The following is a 16,838-nucleotide window of genomic DNA, read 5'->3' as shown; positions in this document are numbered from 1 at the left end:
GTCACTGGAGACTAAAGCATGAGCTGCTCTGTTTCCTCTCTCTCTTATACCCATATACAAAGCCTTCTAAAATGCAAACTGTGTTTCTTTCCATGAGCTCAGTTTAACATTTTTTGACCTTTGATTCTCCAAAACTGCCTTTCAGTGCTTGCCCTGGAATTATTCTCATTAACTTTTTCTATTCCCTTGATTGTCCCATTAGCAATTAACCGGTGCCAGAAGACGCAGTTTCTGTTTCATGTTTTAAAAGCATGAAACAGTTCTTGAGGCAGACAATTCTGCAGGAAAAAAGGATAAAAGTATGCCTTTGGCCTTGGCTTTTTTTTTTTGTCCCTTCTTTCTGAAGACCATGCAGGTAAGAAAGGCAGGAAAATGAAGTGGTTACTCACAGAACGTTTGTCTGGGGCGGGATCTCGGGGATGGTTTCCAACATCAGATGCATGCATCTCACTGTAGTCCTGAAGCACAGGCAGCGGCTGGGGCAGGAGCAGGAGAAACCAGGCAGGAGGAGAAAATACAAAAAGCCTCCAAGAGCTGAGGGTTTGATCAGCATGGTGTTTGCTGGAGTGTATTTGCCTCAATTCTGAGCTGCAGGGAGCTGACAAAAAAAGTTTCCCAGCCCTGAGGTCCAGGAGGAGGGGACTCATCAGCATGTGTTTGCAATTAAATTAAGGCAGTTTGACAGTCCAACCGCCCACCCTCTCTCTGCCATTCTGTACATCACTGGAGATCACACTGTCCCCACCCCTCTCTAATTGTGGCGCTGAAATACAAACTCCTCCATTCTGATCTATTCCCGCCTTGTTGCTTCTTTTAAGCAGCAAGTTAACTCCTCACCTTCTCCTCGGGCATCTGTCTGAAAGCGCAGTGCACCTTCTTGGAGAGCAACCAAAAAATGACCCCAGGCTTCCAGGGCTCAGCTGGGATGCAAAAGATCCAGGGCCAAGGTTTTAATGTCAGATTTTTTGCCTTAGACACTCTGCAAACTGAAGAGCGTTATCTAGCAGCCTGTCAAATGCATTGTGCTGTAAGAYTTTTAGGATGGAGGCTGTCTCTTATCACATGTAGTTACAACATCGTGCAAAAATATGCCTCTAACCACTGATGTGGGTGTGGAACGGTACAGATAAGGGATTTTAAAATAGAGATCACTCACAGAGATAAATAACCTGCACATAAAGACAAAACTCCACCCTGGAATCTGCAAAGTTTCTTAGGCAGAGTAAAAGCTGATTCGTTTCAAGGACCTTTGACCAAGTGTAATTTCTCTCCACAAGGATATTGTCTGGAAAAATGTCAGAATTTTTGAAAAATTCAAGGCAACTGAGGTAAACAAACAATGAAACCAACTGTGTTTGAACTGGAGGAAATGCAGTCCTCCATTTGTTTCTCCATACTGAATGATAAAATTTAGATGCGAAAGGCAGGATTTTTTTTTCAGATGAATTAATCACCTTCATAAAGAAGCTGCAGTGAAACCAGGCTATCTTTAGGTTTCAGGTTACTACACAAGATCCTAAATGTGTGGGTTGGGCATGAGGGAGGCATTAGGATATAAAGGGACTTGTGGAATTTCTAACATGGCACCATCCCACATAAGCTGGAAGATCAAATGAAAGCTTCCCACCAACCTGCACATCTACTTTGTACTGCACACTGCAAAATAATTAATGTGACAAAGCAGACAAGAGTGACATTTAAACCTTCCTGGTTCAGAAACTGTCACTATAGCATTTGGGAGAGCATTAGGTTTGGGGTTTCACCTAAAATTTCATGCCATAGTAGGTAAAAGGTGGTTGTTGGGTTTTCTTTTTTTTCCAGATATGAAAGAAAATTATACTGCAAGCTTTCTGCCGTTAATCCYCAGGCAATGTGCTGTTTGCCCTGACATCACTTGGAAATCTAAAGAAATTCACTGAACTCATGGTTTTGRGCAGAGTGTCCTCTAGCGGCCACSCAATCCAACCCAGCCCAACAATGCCTCACAAAAACGGCATGTAAAAATCCAAATTATCATCTTCATACAACTGTCAGCTGAGATCACGCTGATCTGGGTGAATATGACCSTTTTTAATTCCACTTTTGAGGCATTAAGTGCATTGGAATCACGTTCTCTATATGCACGAATCAACACGCATTACGTGAAAATCTTCCTGCTGAAGTTCTCTGCTCTTGCAGCCTGATTGCTCCCCACATCATCTCCTTCCAAAGCTGGACTCTGCAGGGACAGGGCAGCACAGCTGGTAGGAGCTGTTCTGAAAAGCTGGGAAAATAAACAAAAATGCTCTCTTCAAACTATGCGTCAGTAGTTTGGAGCCATCGCTTTCTCTGGCACATCTTTGCAAATACGAGGCTTTTGTTTTCTGCCTCTGCGGTGCATAAACTCTAAACTTTAGAGCCCTAAACCCCCTGCAAAAAAAAAAAAACCCACAAAAAAACCCCTTCCAGGTTTCTTTGTATTTCAAAGAGGATTGGGGCCAGGCCTCAGTCCCATTTCTGTGGAATCAGTCCTGTCTGTGGAATTGCATTTCAAAACCCGGCTGCGGTGTGGGGGAGCAGCTTCGGGAAGGATTGAGGGGTATTTGCCCACTACTTTATAGGAATGGGATCTGGAGCCAAGTCAGCAGATTGAACAGAGCACAGGGAGTCATTTCAGTGCAAAAAGGCAAGTTCTGCAACCCACACTTTGACTGAGAAACAGATATTCACTTGAACTTCACCATGTCTGTCCTGCCTGGCTTATCTCCCCYCATGACAAATGGGATGTGGGTGAGAGTTTTGGAACACCAGCAATCCCAGGCCCCTTACTCTCACATTAATTTATCTTGTTTTCCACCAACATGACAAATTATTAAAAAAAGGAGTGCAGCTCTAAGCAAGAACCAAAACTTATCTCCTGACCACCAGGAATGATGTTAACTCTTGTGTCCCATGCTCCGGCACTTCCAGCCTCTGCTACACAGGCTTTCCACATTGCAGAAAACAAAGTTCGGGGGGGTTCCCTCAAGGGTTTTTTATCCCCCTTTACCCTTTTTTAAACTCTCACTTCTGTCCCTTTTCCTTTAGTAGAAAGATTTCCTTCAGGGGGCCATTCCCTCTCTACACCGCAGGAAACTGTGATGTTGTACATTTTTACAATGAAGTGAACATAAACATCATCTGACAAATTTAATTTCCTCAATGCCGTTTGTATGACACATCCATGGCTTTCCAAAGCAGAAAAGKATTTTCTTTCAGCAAGCATCACATGAAGGAAAACATTAACGTTGAACTRATCTCCTGTTATAGCTGGGAATACGACATTTATCATACACACAGATGACAGGAAGAAACACACAGACAGGCAATTATCCTATGGAATAAAGGTTAACAGACTCATTTAATTAACAGCAGCTGTATTTGCTATTATGATCAGATTCCTACTATAGCTGAAACCAAAATATTTCTCTCAGTACTGGAGAAACAAAAGCCTTCAACAGCAGCTCTTAAAAATCTGCATTAATTAAACACTCAGAGCCCAGGGGACAAGAGGGGAGCTGCACTTCAGAATGCACAGAACAAACCCCTGACACATTTGGTTTAAACAACTCTTGAAGTATAGAAATGGCCTAAACCACCTTTGGGTATCTGTTGTTTACAGGTCTAACTGCCAGGGAAGTGAGTTCACTCTTTAACCCCTCTGACACATTAAATCTAAATCAGTTCTGTGTGTGCTGATCCCAAAAATCATCCTGCATAACTGCATTGCTTCAAGGTTTGGAACTCATCAGCTGGGCAGCTTTAAGATATCACATTCTAAGGAGTTAATCTAAAATTATGCACCTGCACCATGTTATTGTTTTTTTGTTCCAACGCCTTGACCTTTAATTATGGAAATAAGCACTTGCCTACAAAGTGATCTAATCACAACATGATGCAAAGCCATGGTAAGAAGGCTAAAAAGTCTTTACTGAATTTATTGATACAGAAACATTTATTAATAAAGTTTAAATTGCATAACACTTCTGCATGCCTCAGGGCAATTTAACTCTAGTTTCTATACAGAGATTTTTCAGCTTACACACTCATGACTAAAGCAGCTTGAAGATCAGTTCTTTTTGCAAATTCACTGCCAGATCAAAACCTAAAAGGAGTCACATACAAAAAAAAAAGTGACAACTACTTAGAAGACAAAAGGAAACAAAGCAGGTACAATTCCTAAAAAGCTCACAGATCCATACAAACTCAGTTCTGCTCCAATCCCTCTTAGAAATGCCTACAAAACTACAGTGCAAGTGCTTGTGCACAGGGAAAATGTATTTACAATTCCCCTTTATTTACAGGCTATAAGCAATACTATTTCACAGTTATATTATACATAAAAATTCTACTCTGTGTTTAGATCTGTAGGTTTTTTTGGACAAGGGGACAATTTGACAACCCAGAACATAAGTTTCCAGTATATATATATTTATTTATTCAACCTWATCCAGGAAAAAATAGCAGTATTTATGCATCTTATAGAAAGCTACAAAAATCTAGCAAATGTAATAAAAAAGGCAAATCTGGTGAAAAATCTGATAAAATACCTTTTACAACTGGGGCTGGGATGGGGATAAAAATCAAACAAGGGATAAATAAAAGATAATCCTCCTTCAACTGGTCAGCTTTAACAGAATCTCTGCAAGGCTTATCAACAGGAACCTGAAGTTTAACGGAATTTTTGAAGGAACTGCTTTAAAAGTGTTGTGATTAAACTGAAGAATAACCTGGTAGCCAAAAGCAGGAGGCACCCTGTACTATGGAGGGGTGTGGAAATTGTGCCACAATCCAGAAAGGCACATACCTGGCATGACACCTCTTAAGAATTTTCCCACAAATAAGAGGCCACAGCCTGTAGGGAAGCACTGAGAATAAAGACACAGAGATTCCATTAAGCCTCTATTCATCACCATATTCAGGACTTTCATTTGTAGAAAGAAATTCACATGAGTTGCCACAATTACACGATGGGGACATGCACCTTTACAGGAAACCATCAGCTCAGTGGCCACASAACTGCCCCACTGCAAACAAAGAAAACAAAATCCAAGGGAGCAAGAATAACCTGGCATACCATTTAGACTAGAAGTGGAGACAGGAAACMGGAGGCAAAACCCAGCCCATGACTGTGTTATGTGTCAACAGCCACAGGATACAGGAATATCAGACAATATTCTGAAAGATGCACAAAAATCCTGTTAAGCAAGGAAAAGTTCTCCACTTCAGGCTTAGACATGTAAGTTATTCATTTATTTTCAAAGCTACACAGAACTTTGAAACTATTTTCATGAAGCAARTTGTGCAACTCAGGACCATTTGGCAACAGTCTTCACTCATCCCTCCTCAGAAAATTAGGAGACAGCACACATTAAAAAAATCAAAATATATCAAAGTGACACCAACTTAAGTGCTTCTGATGGGGCAATGCCTTAACACGGCTTCACTACCTACTGAGAGAGAGCCTTTCACCACCCCCAGCTTTAGGAGTATTTCACAACACAAACTCCAGGATTTCTTCCCAGCCTTTACCAGTTAAGATAGATTTTTCAAACAGGCTAAAGTAAACCTCTTCTAAACATGGTATTTTATCATCCATAGACATTGTGRACTCCCCATTCCYGGAACTGCTCAAGGCCAGGCTGGATGTGGCTGGGAGCAACCTGGCCTAGTGGAAGGTACCCCTGCCCATGGAAGAGGAGTGGAATGAGATGGTCTTTAAGGTCCCTTCCAACCCAGATCAWGCTGTAATTCTATGATTCCATGGCACTTCCTTCTATCACAATGACAGAAAGACTCAGGAATAAAAATTACAGCTCATATCCAGAGAACCACGGAGTGTCAAGTCCTTCCATATGAGCCTGTTGAAATTTCTACTTCTTTGCTGCAGGAACAAAATCACCTACCAAGCCAAGCAACTGCATTCCACTGTGGAACACTTGTGCACAAGTTGTATTCTGGCCACCTTGCCACAGCAGGGGCACACACAGAAGAACACCTAAGAATTGCACTAATTTGGCTTTCTAGACTGTTTTCAGGTTCTGCAGATCCACCACAAAACTTTATTTGGCTGATTTACTGCTCAGGCTGGTGCTCTGCACCTCACCCTGTTCGGCTGATGATCTGAATTATCTCACACAACAGTAAAAGCCACAGGTTCTGCATTCACATTTTTCACTGCAGCTCTTCTCTACCTTTTTCCCCACATAGAATTACTCTGTAAACATTTCTAGAGGCAAAAGTCCCAACCATGACTACCCTTGCATCCTGCCAAAGCTAAACAGCTTTGCAATTTCTCACTTGCCTCCATTGCTTTAAAAAAAGAAAAACCACAAAACCCCCAACAACTCGTTCATTGAAACAGGCGTTTTCCTTTCAGAAAACCAGCATTTTGTAAAACACTTTTTACTGAAAAATTATATATTGTTTAAAAGCAAAACAGACCAACCAAAGGGGAGCTGATGCTTTCCGTCTCATTCAAAATCTGGATGCCACAAGGGTAATGCCAAATTCTTTCCWTTCTGTAAAAGTTGTGCTTTTTCAGATTACTGGAAGAAACAAGATTTGCCAGGTCAGGTTTTAACTTAATAATCTTCATCCTCCATTAAACACACACCATGGCAAACACATGGCAGRCTTAGTGGGAGAGAGCATGGACAGGAAAGATCTTTGGGGAACTGCTTAGGAGATTTTCAGAACTGATATTCGGTAGAGCAGCCATGAGATTTTTAGAACATCTCCTGCAGTTAGTTTCCAGGGAATTAAATCCTCCTTTCCATAAACAGCTGAACACTTCACCAACTTGCTTCCTAAGGAATCCCTGCTGTAGGATAAAACTATAGCACACRAGTGAGAAGAAAGAAGGAACTCAAAAAAGCTATAATGTCAAAGTKTACAGCAGCCACATTCCCCAGCCAGCCTACTGCCTTGGGTGTCACATTCGCAGGCAAGCAAGTGGGACACGTTTGTCAAGCCCTAAGGAATACTTTATTCTCTGCCTACTTCTCACTTTCTAGAGGGAAAACTACTTTTCCCTGTAATAAAGCAAGTAATACTTCAAGGGATCGGGCAAAGGCAGGCTCAAGACCTTTTCTCTCAAAAAGTTTACGGGAGGGTCTGGCTTTAGTTCAGAAGGTTTGGTCTCCTCCTCCTCTGGCCTCTCGTCGTCGATGTCGTCGCTGTTGTTGTTGTCATCTGAGGGGTTGGAGATGCGGCTGGCRAACACCTCCTTGTCCAGGAACACGATGGTCTCCATGCGCCGGCGCCGCACGCGCCTCCGCTTGAAGCGGGGCGGGTTCTTCAGCCCRTTGCCCGTTTTGCTCATGGCTTCCTGGTGGATGATTTTCTTGATGGTGCCTCGGATGGCRATGCGAGCCAGGTCCTGCAGGCTGCGAACGGCCACGGGGGCTGCAACCAAACGAAACCCGTGAGCAGAGATGGAGAAACTSCCCCGAAAGCACTCCCAGGAAAAGTTCTGTTTGCTCAGATTAAATCAGGCCATTTGAATTCCCTGCTGGGATTACACAAACAGCTCTATTCAGCTCCTGTCAACTCGGATAAACTGCATTGCAACTTTCCAAACAAAATTTAATTGYGCATTTCTCTCATTAAAAAGTTTCCTACTTAGATTTCAAGTTCTCAATTATTTTAAGATACACATCTTAAAGATTGTATGAATGCAGACTTAGTGATAGGAGCTGTGACTGTTTAATGGCTTAGAATAAGGTATTTTCCTGTGGTAGATAACTAAACCTGAAGCCTACTGAACTCTTCCATAAAATAATTTTTCTATTGTACGTTTATGCAGCTTTGCCAAGTTCTGCACTTATAAAACACAAGTGCTATTTATGCTCCTCAACAACTGCTTCAGACTTAGTGGGTGAAGACAGGCTGGAAACCATTTTGTAGAAGTAATTATAGAAACATTACAATAAGTTACTGTATTAAAATACCTCCCACATTAATGGTTTGGAAGATCATTCTGTCTTCTGCACTTATTTGCTGCCAGCCCAGAAATGAAGAAAAAATTWAAAAAAAAYGTATTGATGCACACACATCCATGAACTAAAATGAATTAAAACTGACACAAAAAGTCCCTGTCCACTGCTAACAAGTGAGCTTTCCTGAGACCTGAAYAAAGGAAGCAGAAAATAATTACATGTAATTTATGTGCAGGTCTCACTATGAGGCAAGATCATGCTGAAACATGTAATTATTGGACTTTCTAGCATGCTATGGACTATTTCCTGAACTCCTCTCTGTCCTGCAGACACCTTTCCAGGTTAAGACCGAAGCCTGACTAATCTCTTTATGAAAGTACCTCTGTCTTCATGTGTTCTTAAGAGGCCTCTTGACACTCAGGTCTTAATCTAAAGATTGGGGCCACTGATACAACCTTCATTTCAAACAGCTAACCAAGAACTGCACAACTTGTATCCTTCAAGCATTCCAGGTAAAGGATAAATCTGGATTGCTGGGGGTGAGAGTCTTTGCAGATACACAAGCAGTACCTGTGAACTAATGTATCCCCCCCCCTCCCTGTGGCACAGTGCCTGAGAAYCATGAAAGGATTCAATCATTCAGGATTGAAACAGAATGTGCAAAAACATGGACCAAACATCTGCAAAGTTCACGTACAACTTCACAAAAAATTATTTGTGTTTAAAATGATAGCCCAGTGAAAGCAGTCCCAGTCCACATCAGGACAATTGGAATTAGATGATCTTTAAGGTCCCTTCCAACCCAGTGAGACTGTGAGACTAAAATCTATTTTATGCAACTGCAATTCTTGCACAAGACAGACAACTGTTCAAAAAAAAGGAAGCACTTGGAGTCATTTTCCTTKAAAGGATTCCCAGGGATGTTACAGCTCCTAGCCAAGCAGCAGCAGGAACCTCCCCCATGCTCAGGAATGTCTGTACTCACGCAAGTGAACAAGCCTTGATTTTCCTGAATCTGCGTGGTTTGGCTGAATCAAAGGAGCAAAAGAAACAGCAAGAATCTTCTTCGTCTCAAAGGCAGAAGGACCAGTCCGGGTTATCTTAGTCAACTAAAGCAAAACAAGATTATTGTCCATTGTGGGAACTACAGTGAGATTTTTGAACAAAAAACAAAATGAACAAATTACTTTTCTGCCTGAACAAGTTGAAGTACTTGAAGACACAACATTAAAAAGTGATAAGGAGAAACAATAGCGGTTTTTTTGGAAAAAAAAATTGAGAACTCCTTGCAGGATTAGTTCCAAGTAACTTCATCTGCTGCAGCAGAGCATGGGCACTGGTAATTTGGGTCACTCTGCTAGCCCAGATCCTCTTCCAGTCTGGACCAGAGCGGCTGTGTGTGACCTCTAATAAAACTCACGAGTCACCATGAACCATCACTCCTGAAAAGGTCTGCAGATCAAATCTCCTTCACTAACCCACTGCACAGCCTCTTACTGGGAAGAAACCCTGCACCCTGGTCCTCTCGAGTTCCCTGACAGAGGTAAAAGGTCAGGCACTTAACCTACTTTTTACTAAAAAGAATCCACTGACATCCTGCATGCTTTTTCACAAGCCAATCAGGGTGCAAAATGTTGGGTTTTGTCATTAAGCAAAACACTAAATTATATAATTAAACAAAGCCTTGCTTGCATTTTCTGCAGTGTGAAAGTAAAACTGCAACTAACAACAGATTGAAATATAGGAAACACTGCAGAACTACAAATTTCTTATATATTATTATGAAACTGCAGAGTTTGGTYTCCACTCATAGCAAAAACTGGTGCACTCAATTCTCTCCTCAGCCTGCAACAAGGGCAAGATAAAGGAACAGCTACTGACTAAATCAAGACCAGAATTAAAATCAACTGAAATATGAGTAAAAAGGCACTCAACCTTCTCCTCTAGAGGCATGACAAGAATTCCTCCAACTTTCAAGAGGTTCTTCATGTAGTCCTCATGCTCTTTCTGGACTCCAGCACCACAGTAAACACGGTCATACTGAGTGCAGTCTGGAGAAATCTCTAAGCAATTGCCAGTGACAAAGGATGGCTCACAAAATTCAAATCTGAAAGTGAAAAAGACTTGTATTAAACAAGAATACTCTAATTTATCAAATAAATTATTTTCACAATTCCRGAAAAATCGAACCATGAGAAACACTTGAAAAAAACCCAGTTTAATAGGATTTTTCCATCAAAGACCATCTATTCCAGACATTATTGTAACAGAGCACAGCTAGAAGTCTCAAAATCACAGAACAATGTGGTCAGAATTCATGGACTAAAATCTCGCAAGGATAAGGATGCATAATTTCATACTTGAGCTGCAGGTAACTCTTCAGAACRAGCCACTTTTAGTCATCTGATGCTGACTCAGTTATAATATGCAAATACAAATATTAGACCTGGGCTTCCAAGTGTCAAAGTCTTTTAAGGACTGCACCTGGGTTYATTTTTGCATTTTCAAAAGCTTTCAACTGGTTTTCAAATGTGGGGAATTACCACCTGATGCTACAGAAATAAGCTGTGCTGAAGCCAATGGAAGCTTTGCCATCAGCTTCAAAGAACTGTGATTTCACCCTTCATAAAAAAGGGGTTTTCCCTTCAGCATTTCTGACTCAGTTTAAAGGTACAATGAGCGATTCTCTGACACTTCTGGTTTTCTTACAAGCTCCAACACTTGCTAAGTTTTAAGCCCTACAAATAAAAGCTGATTTTGAYAGAAGCTGTTCAACACATCCATTCTTTTAGTGGTATCTTGAGTGGCAGCTCAATATAGCACCTATTTATTCCTAAACACTTCCTGGAGCTTTCTGGGTTTGCAAAGAGTGCTGGACATTCAGAGCAGCCAGAGAACAGTTCCTGCACAAGCTGTTCCAGGAGCAGACATCACTCAGCAATGCCAATTTTCCAGGCATGTTGATTTCTGAATTCAGCTCGCTTTTGCTATATTTGTCTGGAGAGAGAAAAAAGTCTTCCTTAAAACACCTACTCAAACAATAGCAACGTGACAGAAAAAAACCCTGTTGAGCAYCATCCACACCAGAAACTTTCAGTGTGCTGCCAACATGAGGAAAATACAACCCCCTCCTCAGTAGCTTCCCAGGGCAGCAGGAATAGCAAAAGGCTGAATAGCCTAAAATCTTGTGTGTCATGATTTTAATTTTCTTCCTCCCAGGAGAGGAGGATATAAGGTATTCACAGATGCCTTACTTCACCGTTTGAACAAACTGTGAAATGGATCCAAAAATGTGACAGACACAACTTTTATTGCTGAGGTTACTATTGGCAATGGTTATCTGGCTGGGAAATTATTACTTGTGACAGCAGCAGAATGGAGGGTCTAAGGAAGAACATAAATCAAATCTCAGGCAGTTTTAGTACCAACTTAATCATCATAAAACTACCTTAATATTTTAAAATGCCATTTTTCTTCTTCTCAGATAAAACATATTAGGCCACCACAAAAACCAATTCATACTCTCATCACCATGCAGGCTCTCAGATCACAAGCATAACGAAGTATTGCTATTTGCAAGTTTTAAACTGCTACTGCAAGTGTATTTAAAAATAAACAAACTTCTTCAGCTCCCTCTAAGCCCTGCAACATCAGCACAGCTATTAAAAACACAGCAAACATTTCTGAAACTCCCCCACGACACACACAGGCTTTGAAGGTCACACACTGCAGCTCAGCAAGCCTAAGGAGCCTGAATCCTCAGATTACCCTGAATCCAGAGGAGCCACATGGGAGCAGAAACTGCCCTGAGTAAAGCCAAAAGCACAAAATTAATCCCAACAGGCATTTTGCATTCTTACTTGTCAAAGCTGTCGCTTGTTTTAATGAAAAAGTCCAATTTCTGCTTCGCGTACTCGATCACGTCAGAGTGAAGCTCCACACCGTGGTTCACACCAAAGGGACCTGCAAGCACAGAACACCAGGGAATGGCAACAGGCAACAACACAAAATCCAGCAGGATTAACTCACTTTGGGTTCCTTCCTCCAGCAGATTGTTCCATGAGAGTCAGAGAGTCGGTGTTTGTGTAGGGTCAGCTCTCTCACTGSTACAATGGGAACTGCAACCCTATACCTGCAATTTCTGGCAGCAAATGAGCCTCTTTTGCACAATTGATTCTGAACCATTTGCTCTTAACTAYACAGGAAACTTCTCTATAGGAGGGAAACACTGATGCCACTGCTATTAAAGTGACCACCTGGAAAAGAATTCCAATAGCCCRCATGTTTTAGTACATGTATTTTTATACCCCCTTGCTGATATGCTAAAAATCCCTAAAATTTATCAGGAACAGTCATCATACACTGTATCTCAACTAAAGGCAAAAACAAACTGCTGGAAAATATAGACGTTTTCAGCACTCATGCGTTTTATTCAGAATTGAGAAGGTAACTTTTGGAAGAATAATATAAAAGCCCTGGAGTTACATATTGGTATGTAATGYCAACAAACCTAGGAGAAAATCACAAATGGGAGATGGGAGTGAGACTTTACCCTGAGAATAAACATCCCAGGCAGTTAAAATTCCTGACACCCCATAAAACTGAAGTACCCTATAGCCATTTGCTACCTATCCTGGCAGCACAACTCTGACTGAAACMCTGCAGGGGGAATTTAAATTGTCCAATTACACTTGGATGATTTGCTTTGTGCCACTGCAGATGTGGTCACAAAATCAGTTCTGCTGCACTACAGTGTTCTCCAGAGAATATTCCCATCTGTGTGTTGGGGAGCTAGGAGTCAAAAGTGAATCTCAAACATATCTCAGACTAGACAGGATAGTGTGAACACCAACCAGGCATAGAGCAGGTGCAGTCACAGCTTTTTGTGGACATGTTTAATCCCAGTTTCAACACTGTTCTCCTGATCCTGACCTGGGATTTGCTTAAGGGGAAACAAACCCAGGTTTGTGCCCAGTCCTGCAGGAATCCCCTACAGCCACCTCTTGAACTACATTGATGCCTGTTCWGATCTGCCACAGAGATCTGGATCCCATCCAGTTCCAGAGAGAAGGTTGTGAGGTTACTGATAAGTTGCTGAGCTTGATTAATGCATTCTTTACTTTCCCAGCTACCTTTCAGCTCCATTAGTGGAGGAATGCCTCATCCCCGATTTCAAAACCTGTTTTTAATGCTCTAACACAAACAGTTAACATGACCAAAAAGGTATTTACCCAGAATGAGTCCAACCATGGAACTCAGATAACCAGTGCCACTGCCAAGGTTCAGAAAYGACAGCCCTGGTTGCAGGTCCAAAGCTTCCATCACCTCTGAGTAAATGCACGGTGCTGAGAGATGAATATTTCCATGCTTCCATGCCAAGTCCTTGTAGGCATTGTCTTTGAACTCTTCCAGGTAGTAATCTGCCCGATCAATGGCTCGAAATGCCTGTTCCACCAGCTCTGTCCTGATGTACTGGGCCTCCTTCAGGTTATCGATTAATTCGTCGTTATCTTCTCCCGCACTCACTGCGCCTCCCATCTTCAGCAGCCTCCTAGAAACACTAAAAGTAAAAAAAATAACAAAGCAAGGTGAGGTACAGAACATGCATTCCAGCACTCAATTATGCTGCTGTACATTAAGTACTTTGAGAGAAGCCTTTACTTATTCCAAGGGCCACGAGCTTCAGAAGAACCTCACCCCAGGGCTCCTGTCCCCCATCCTAAAAATGGAAAACAAACTGAAGCAAGCCTAGCATCCAGTACCTGACTCCAGTGGGGAAAAAAAAATCACAATAGGCAATTTCAGCGTGCAAGGCCTGTCTTCAAACCCTCCCACCATTTTACCAGCACATCAGCTTTTCYACTGAATCCTTTTATATAAAGGATTATTCCAGCTCCTGTGCTTATGGGTCATTTTTCACTGCAWGCCCAACCAACAGTGCAAGTTTGGCCTGTCTGTCAGAATTCTTGTCACACACAGACTTTCTACCTCTAACAGCATCAATGGTAACTGAAGAGACTAAGACACAGGCAGCAAATCCAGAAAAATCTCAAATTACATCTCCTTTAAACGTGCAGTGGGATGTTGACTGCACAGGGCTCAAAAATCCCAACAAAACTGTGACCTCTCAACCTTGCTTACTTTGGCAAATGCRTTTTAGCAAATGCACTTTCACACAGCTCATCTGCAGAGCCTGAGCCACCACCATTAGTAAAGCACTTAATGACACAGACAGCAGCTCCAGAGAGAATTCCTATTGCAGCCTACAGGTTTTAAAGGAAAAGGTACAGGGGGAGGATACACAACTTATCAAACAAAATTAACCTGCTTTTTTTCTCCTCTTAAGGAAAAAAAATCCTCTCCAGAAAGCACAACACAATTTTTCAAACGTGTTTATTTACAATGCCTTTCCCTGCTCACAATAATAACCACGAAGCAGCAGCTTTGGAGTTCATTSTTGGGATCAGAAGATCTGCCTACARCGAAATKGTTGGGGTTTGTTTGTTACATTCAGCAAGAGCAAATTAYACACTTTCATTTTCAGAGGAAACAAAGCAAAGCTACAGGACTCCAAGGAAATTTCACAGTTGTTCAAATAACACACCGTTCTGATTACCTGTAGAGGCMCACAAAACAGGATATACTTAGGCAGGGAACCGGAGCCAGTTTTTAATCCATTCGTGTCTCAAACACATCAATCCAATTCGATACTATTAATAAAACTTGAAATAAAATGCCAACCCTCCCCTTTCTACAGTTACTCCTAGATTTTCTCTACAAAAAAATGGCTGTGTTTTATTACTTCACTGTGGGAACACATRAGGCTGAAGGCTCAGGTGGGTTAATCTACCAATTATTTTCTCCCCCCTTTCTCATATACACAAAACCTCATGGCATTTGCAACACAGGGCTGCATCTTGGGTCTTTTATTTAACATTCCACATTAAAATACTCTCTTCACCAAGGGTCTTGGTTCCCTAGATTTTCTTTTATTTCTTTTTGCTCTCAGGCTTCCTTCTTTCTTCCAGTCTTTTCATTATTAAAGAAATAAATCTACATTCTTAGATTTAARGCAAGAATAAGAAGTTGTGCCTTTAAAAGTGCTCCACTTTGGATCCCCAACAAATTCCTGCTGATGTACGCAAGCCCCACTGGGACAACTGGTCTGACCTGGTTTTAGCTCAGCTCCATGGACAACAAGTGCTCTTCCATGTTCTACACCATGGGGAACAACAACAAAAACTGCTGGCTGAAACATTTTCATAATAGGATCAAGGAATATCCACGCTGTGGCAGGTGTCAGTCACTGCTAAAATCATCCCTTTTACTGGACATTAACTTAATTCCATTAAAGTGCATGTTTTACAGGCAGAACTCAGAACTCCTGACATTAAAATTTCATGTAATTGTACATATTTGTTCAACTTTGTGGGATATGGGAATCAAGACTCTTAAGTAGGGCTTATTTTTATTAAGCTTTTCAAAACAAAATCCTCTCCCTCCACAGCAAACCCAAAGTGCATTTTCCTCATTTCTAAGGCAAAACAGAGATTTCCCCAAATATGAGCAGGGGCAAAGTTCACACGCAAAAACTGGGGTGGCTGCCCACAACAAGAGACATCAGAGTGTTGAAACATCCTCTCGTTGCCATCTTCCTCTGCCAGAAAAACAAAYCAGAACACAAACCAACCACCCAGCCCGGCGGGAGGAGCCGCCTCAGACGCCTGAAACAAAACACTGCAACTGGAGCGACTSCTGCCCAGACACACCACGACGGGCCGACGCTCGGGGGAGGGCTCATAACAATACCCAGGGCACAGAAATGCAGCTCCTCACCCCCAGCAAATCACCGGGAAAATCCCTGCTCGGACACAGCAGCGGGAGCAGCACAGGGGAGGTTATTCAGTGATTTAAGAAAAAAGCGGTACCTCAACGGTGCCTCGGCTCCGTTCGGCTAGGTTCGATTCGGTTCGGCTCCGTTCGGCTAGGTTCAATTCGGTTCGTCTCCGTTCGGCAACGTTCGATTCGGTTCGGCTCCGTTCGGCTAGGCTTGTCTTGCTTCAGTTCAGTTCGGTTCGGTTCGGTTGGGCTCGGCTCGGCTCCGTTAGCTTCGGCCCGTTTCGGTTCGGTTCGGTTTCACTCGTCTCCTTTTGGCTTGTCTCGGCGCAGCCCAGGCCGGCGCGCTCGGGCTGTAAACACTGCCCAGCTGAGCGCCGGCCCGCGGCACTGCGCAGGCGCGGAGCGCACCACCGCCGCGGGCAGGGGGGGGAAGGGAGCACACCACTGCTGCCCGGCGGGGGGCGCTGTGTGGGCCGTACCACTCMGAGCCGGCGCGGGGGGCAGGACTGTACCATCTGTCCCATAGCGCGGCTCCTGGAAACATCAGGCTTGGGAAAAAAATCATGAGAACTCGTAAAATAAATTTTTTTAAAAAAATTGCTGCGGGAAGTGGTTGATATTCTTCATTTTGAGCCGATGAACACCTAATTAGTCAGGTGGTTGGATTAGTCTTGATTTTATTTTTGTTCTTCAATGGTAAATGCCAGGTTTGAAGAGATGAAAATTCACCTGATTCCAGGGGCTGGGGATTGAAGGAAACATGGAATATTGTGGACTTCTCAATATCTGACYTGCCATTCATGTCATGAGGGATCCCTGTCCCATAACTGTGTGTTAGGCCAGTAATTTAAATTTTACCCACACATGTGAGCTCCTTCAGTGGCACAGGGAAAAGGCATCTCCTGTCACTGTCTAAGACTGAGAGAAATTATCCTTTAAAAGTGTGTGTTTGTTTTCATGTGTGAGTGGTGCACTCAGCAATGGCTGAGGCTGCAGATTAGATAAAATTGTCTGGACTGGCCTTGCATATAGAACTGCAAA

At 42.5% G+C, this 16,838-nt stretch overlaps 2 protein-coding genes across 3 annotated transcripts in view; both read right to left on the bottom strand.

Annotated features, from left to right (window-relative positions):
* The window catches only part of LOC130573586 (peroxidasin homolog), a 43,427-nt gene extending 42,400 nt beyond the window's left edge, over positions 1–1,027 (bottom strand). The window contains exons 1-2 of one of the 2 annotated variants that reach the window (XM_057366099.1): positions 838–1,027; positions 390–621 (exon numbers count right to left, since the gene is read on the bottom strand). In XM_057366099.1, the coding sequence (XP_057222082.1) occupies positions 390–553 (164 nt within the window). In that variant the 5' untranslated portion in view covers positions 554–621; positions 838–1,027. Of the gene's footprint in view, positions 1–389; positions 794–837 lie in introns of those variants that run through there. The other variant, XM_057366100.1, reaches the window with a different exon arrangement.
* Positions 1,028–4,432: 3,405 nt separating this feature from the next.
* PCMTD2 (protein-L-isoaspartate (D-aspartate) O-methyltransferase domain containing 2) lies at positions 4,433–16,202 on the bottom strand. The gene is made up of 6 exons (XM_057366102.1): positions 15,887–16,202; positions 13,190–13,518; positions 11,819–11,921; positions 9,894–10,065; positions 8,944–9,067; positions 4,433–7,425 (listed from the first exon to the last, which is right to left on the bottom strand). Exons 2-6 carry the CDS (start codon positions 13,494–13,496, stop codon positions 7,043–7,045), a joined length of 1,089 nt encoding a protein of 362 aa, XP_057222085.1. The 5' UTR covers positions 13,497–13,518; positions 15,887–16,202; the 3' UTR covers positions 4,433–7,042.
* Between the last annotated feature and the right edge of the window lie 636 nt (positions 16,203–16,838).

This window comes from Malurus melanocephalus, unplaced genomic scaffold (assembly GCF_030028575.1).
Source record: "Malurus melanocephalus ecotype Western Australia unplaced genomic scaffold, MMel_1.1 scaffold_59, whole genome shotgun sequence".
Lineage (NCBI taxonomy): Eukaryota > Metazoa > Chordata > Aves > Passeriformes > Maluridae > Malurus > Malurus melanocephalus.
Note: the sequence above shows the minus strand (reverse complement) of the source record. Positions and strands in the feature narration are given on the sequence as shown.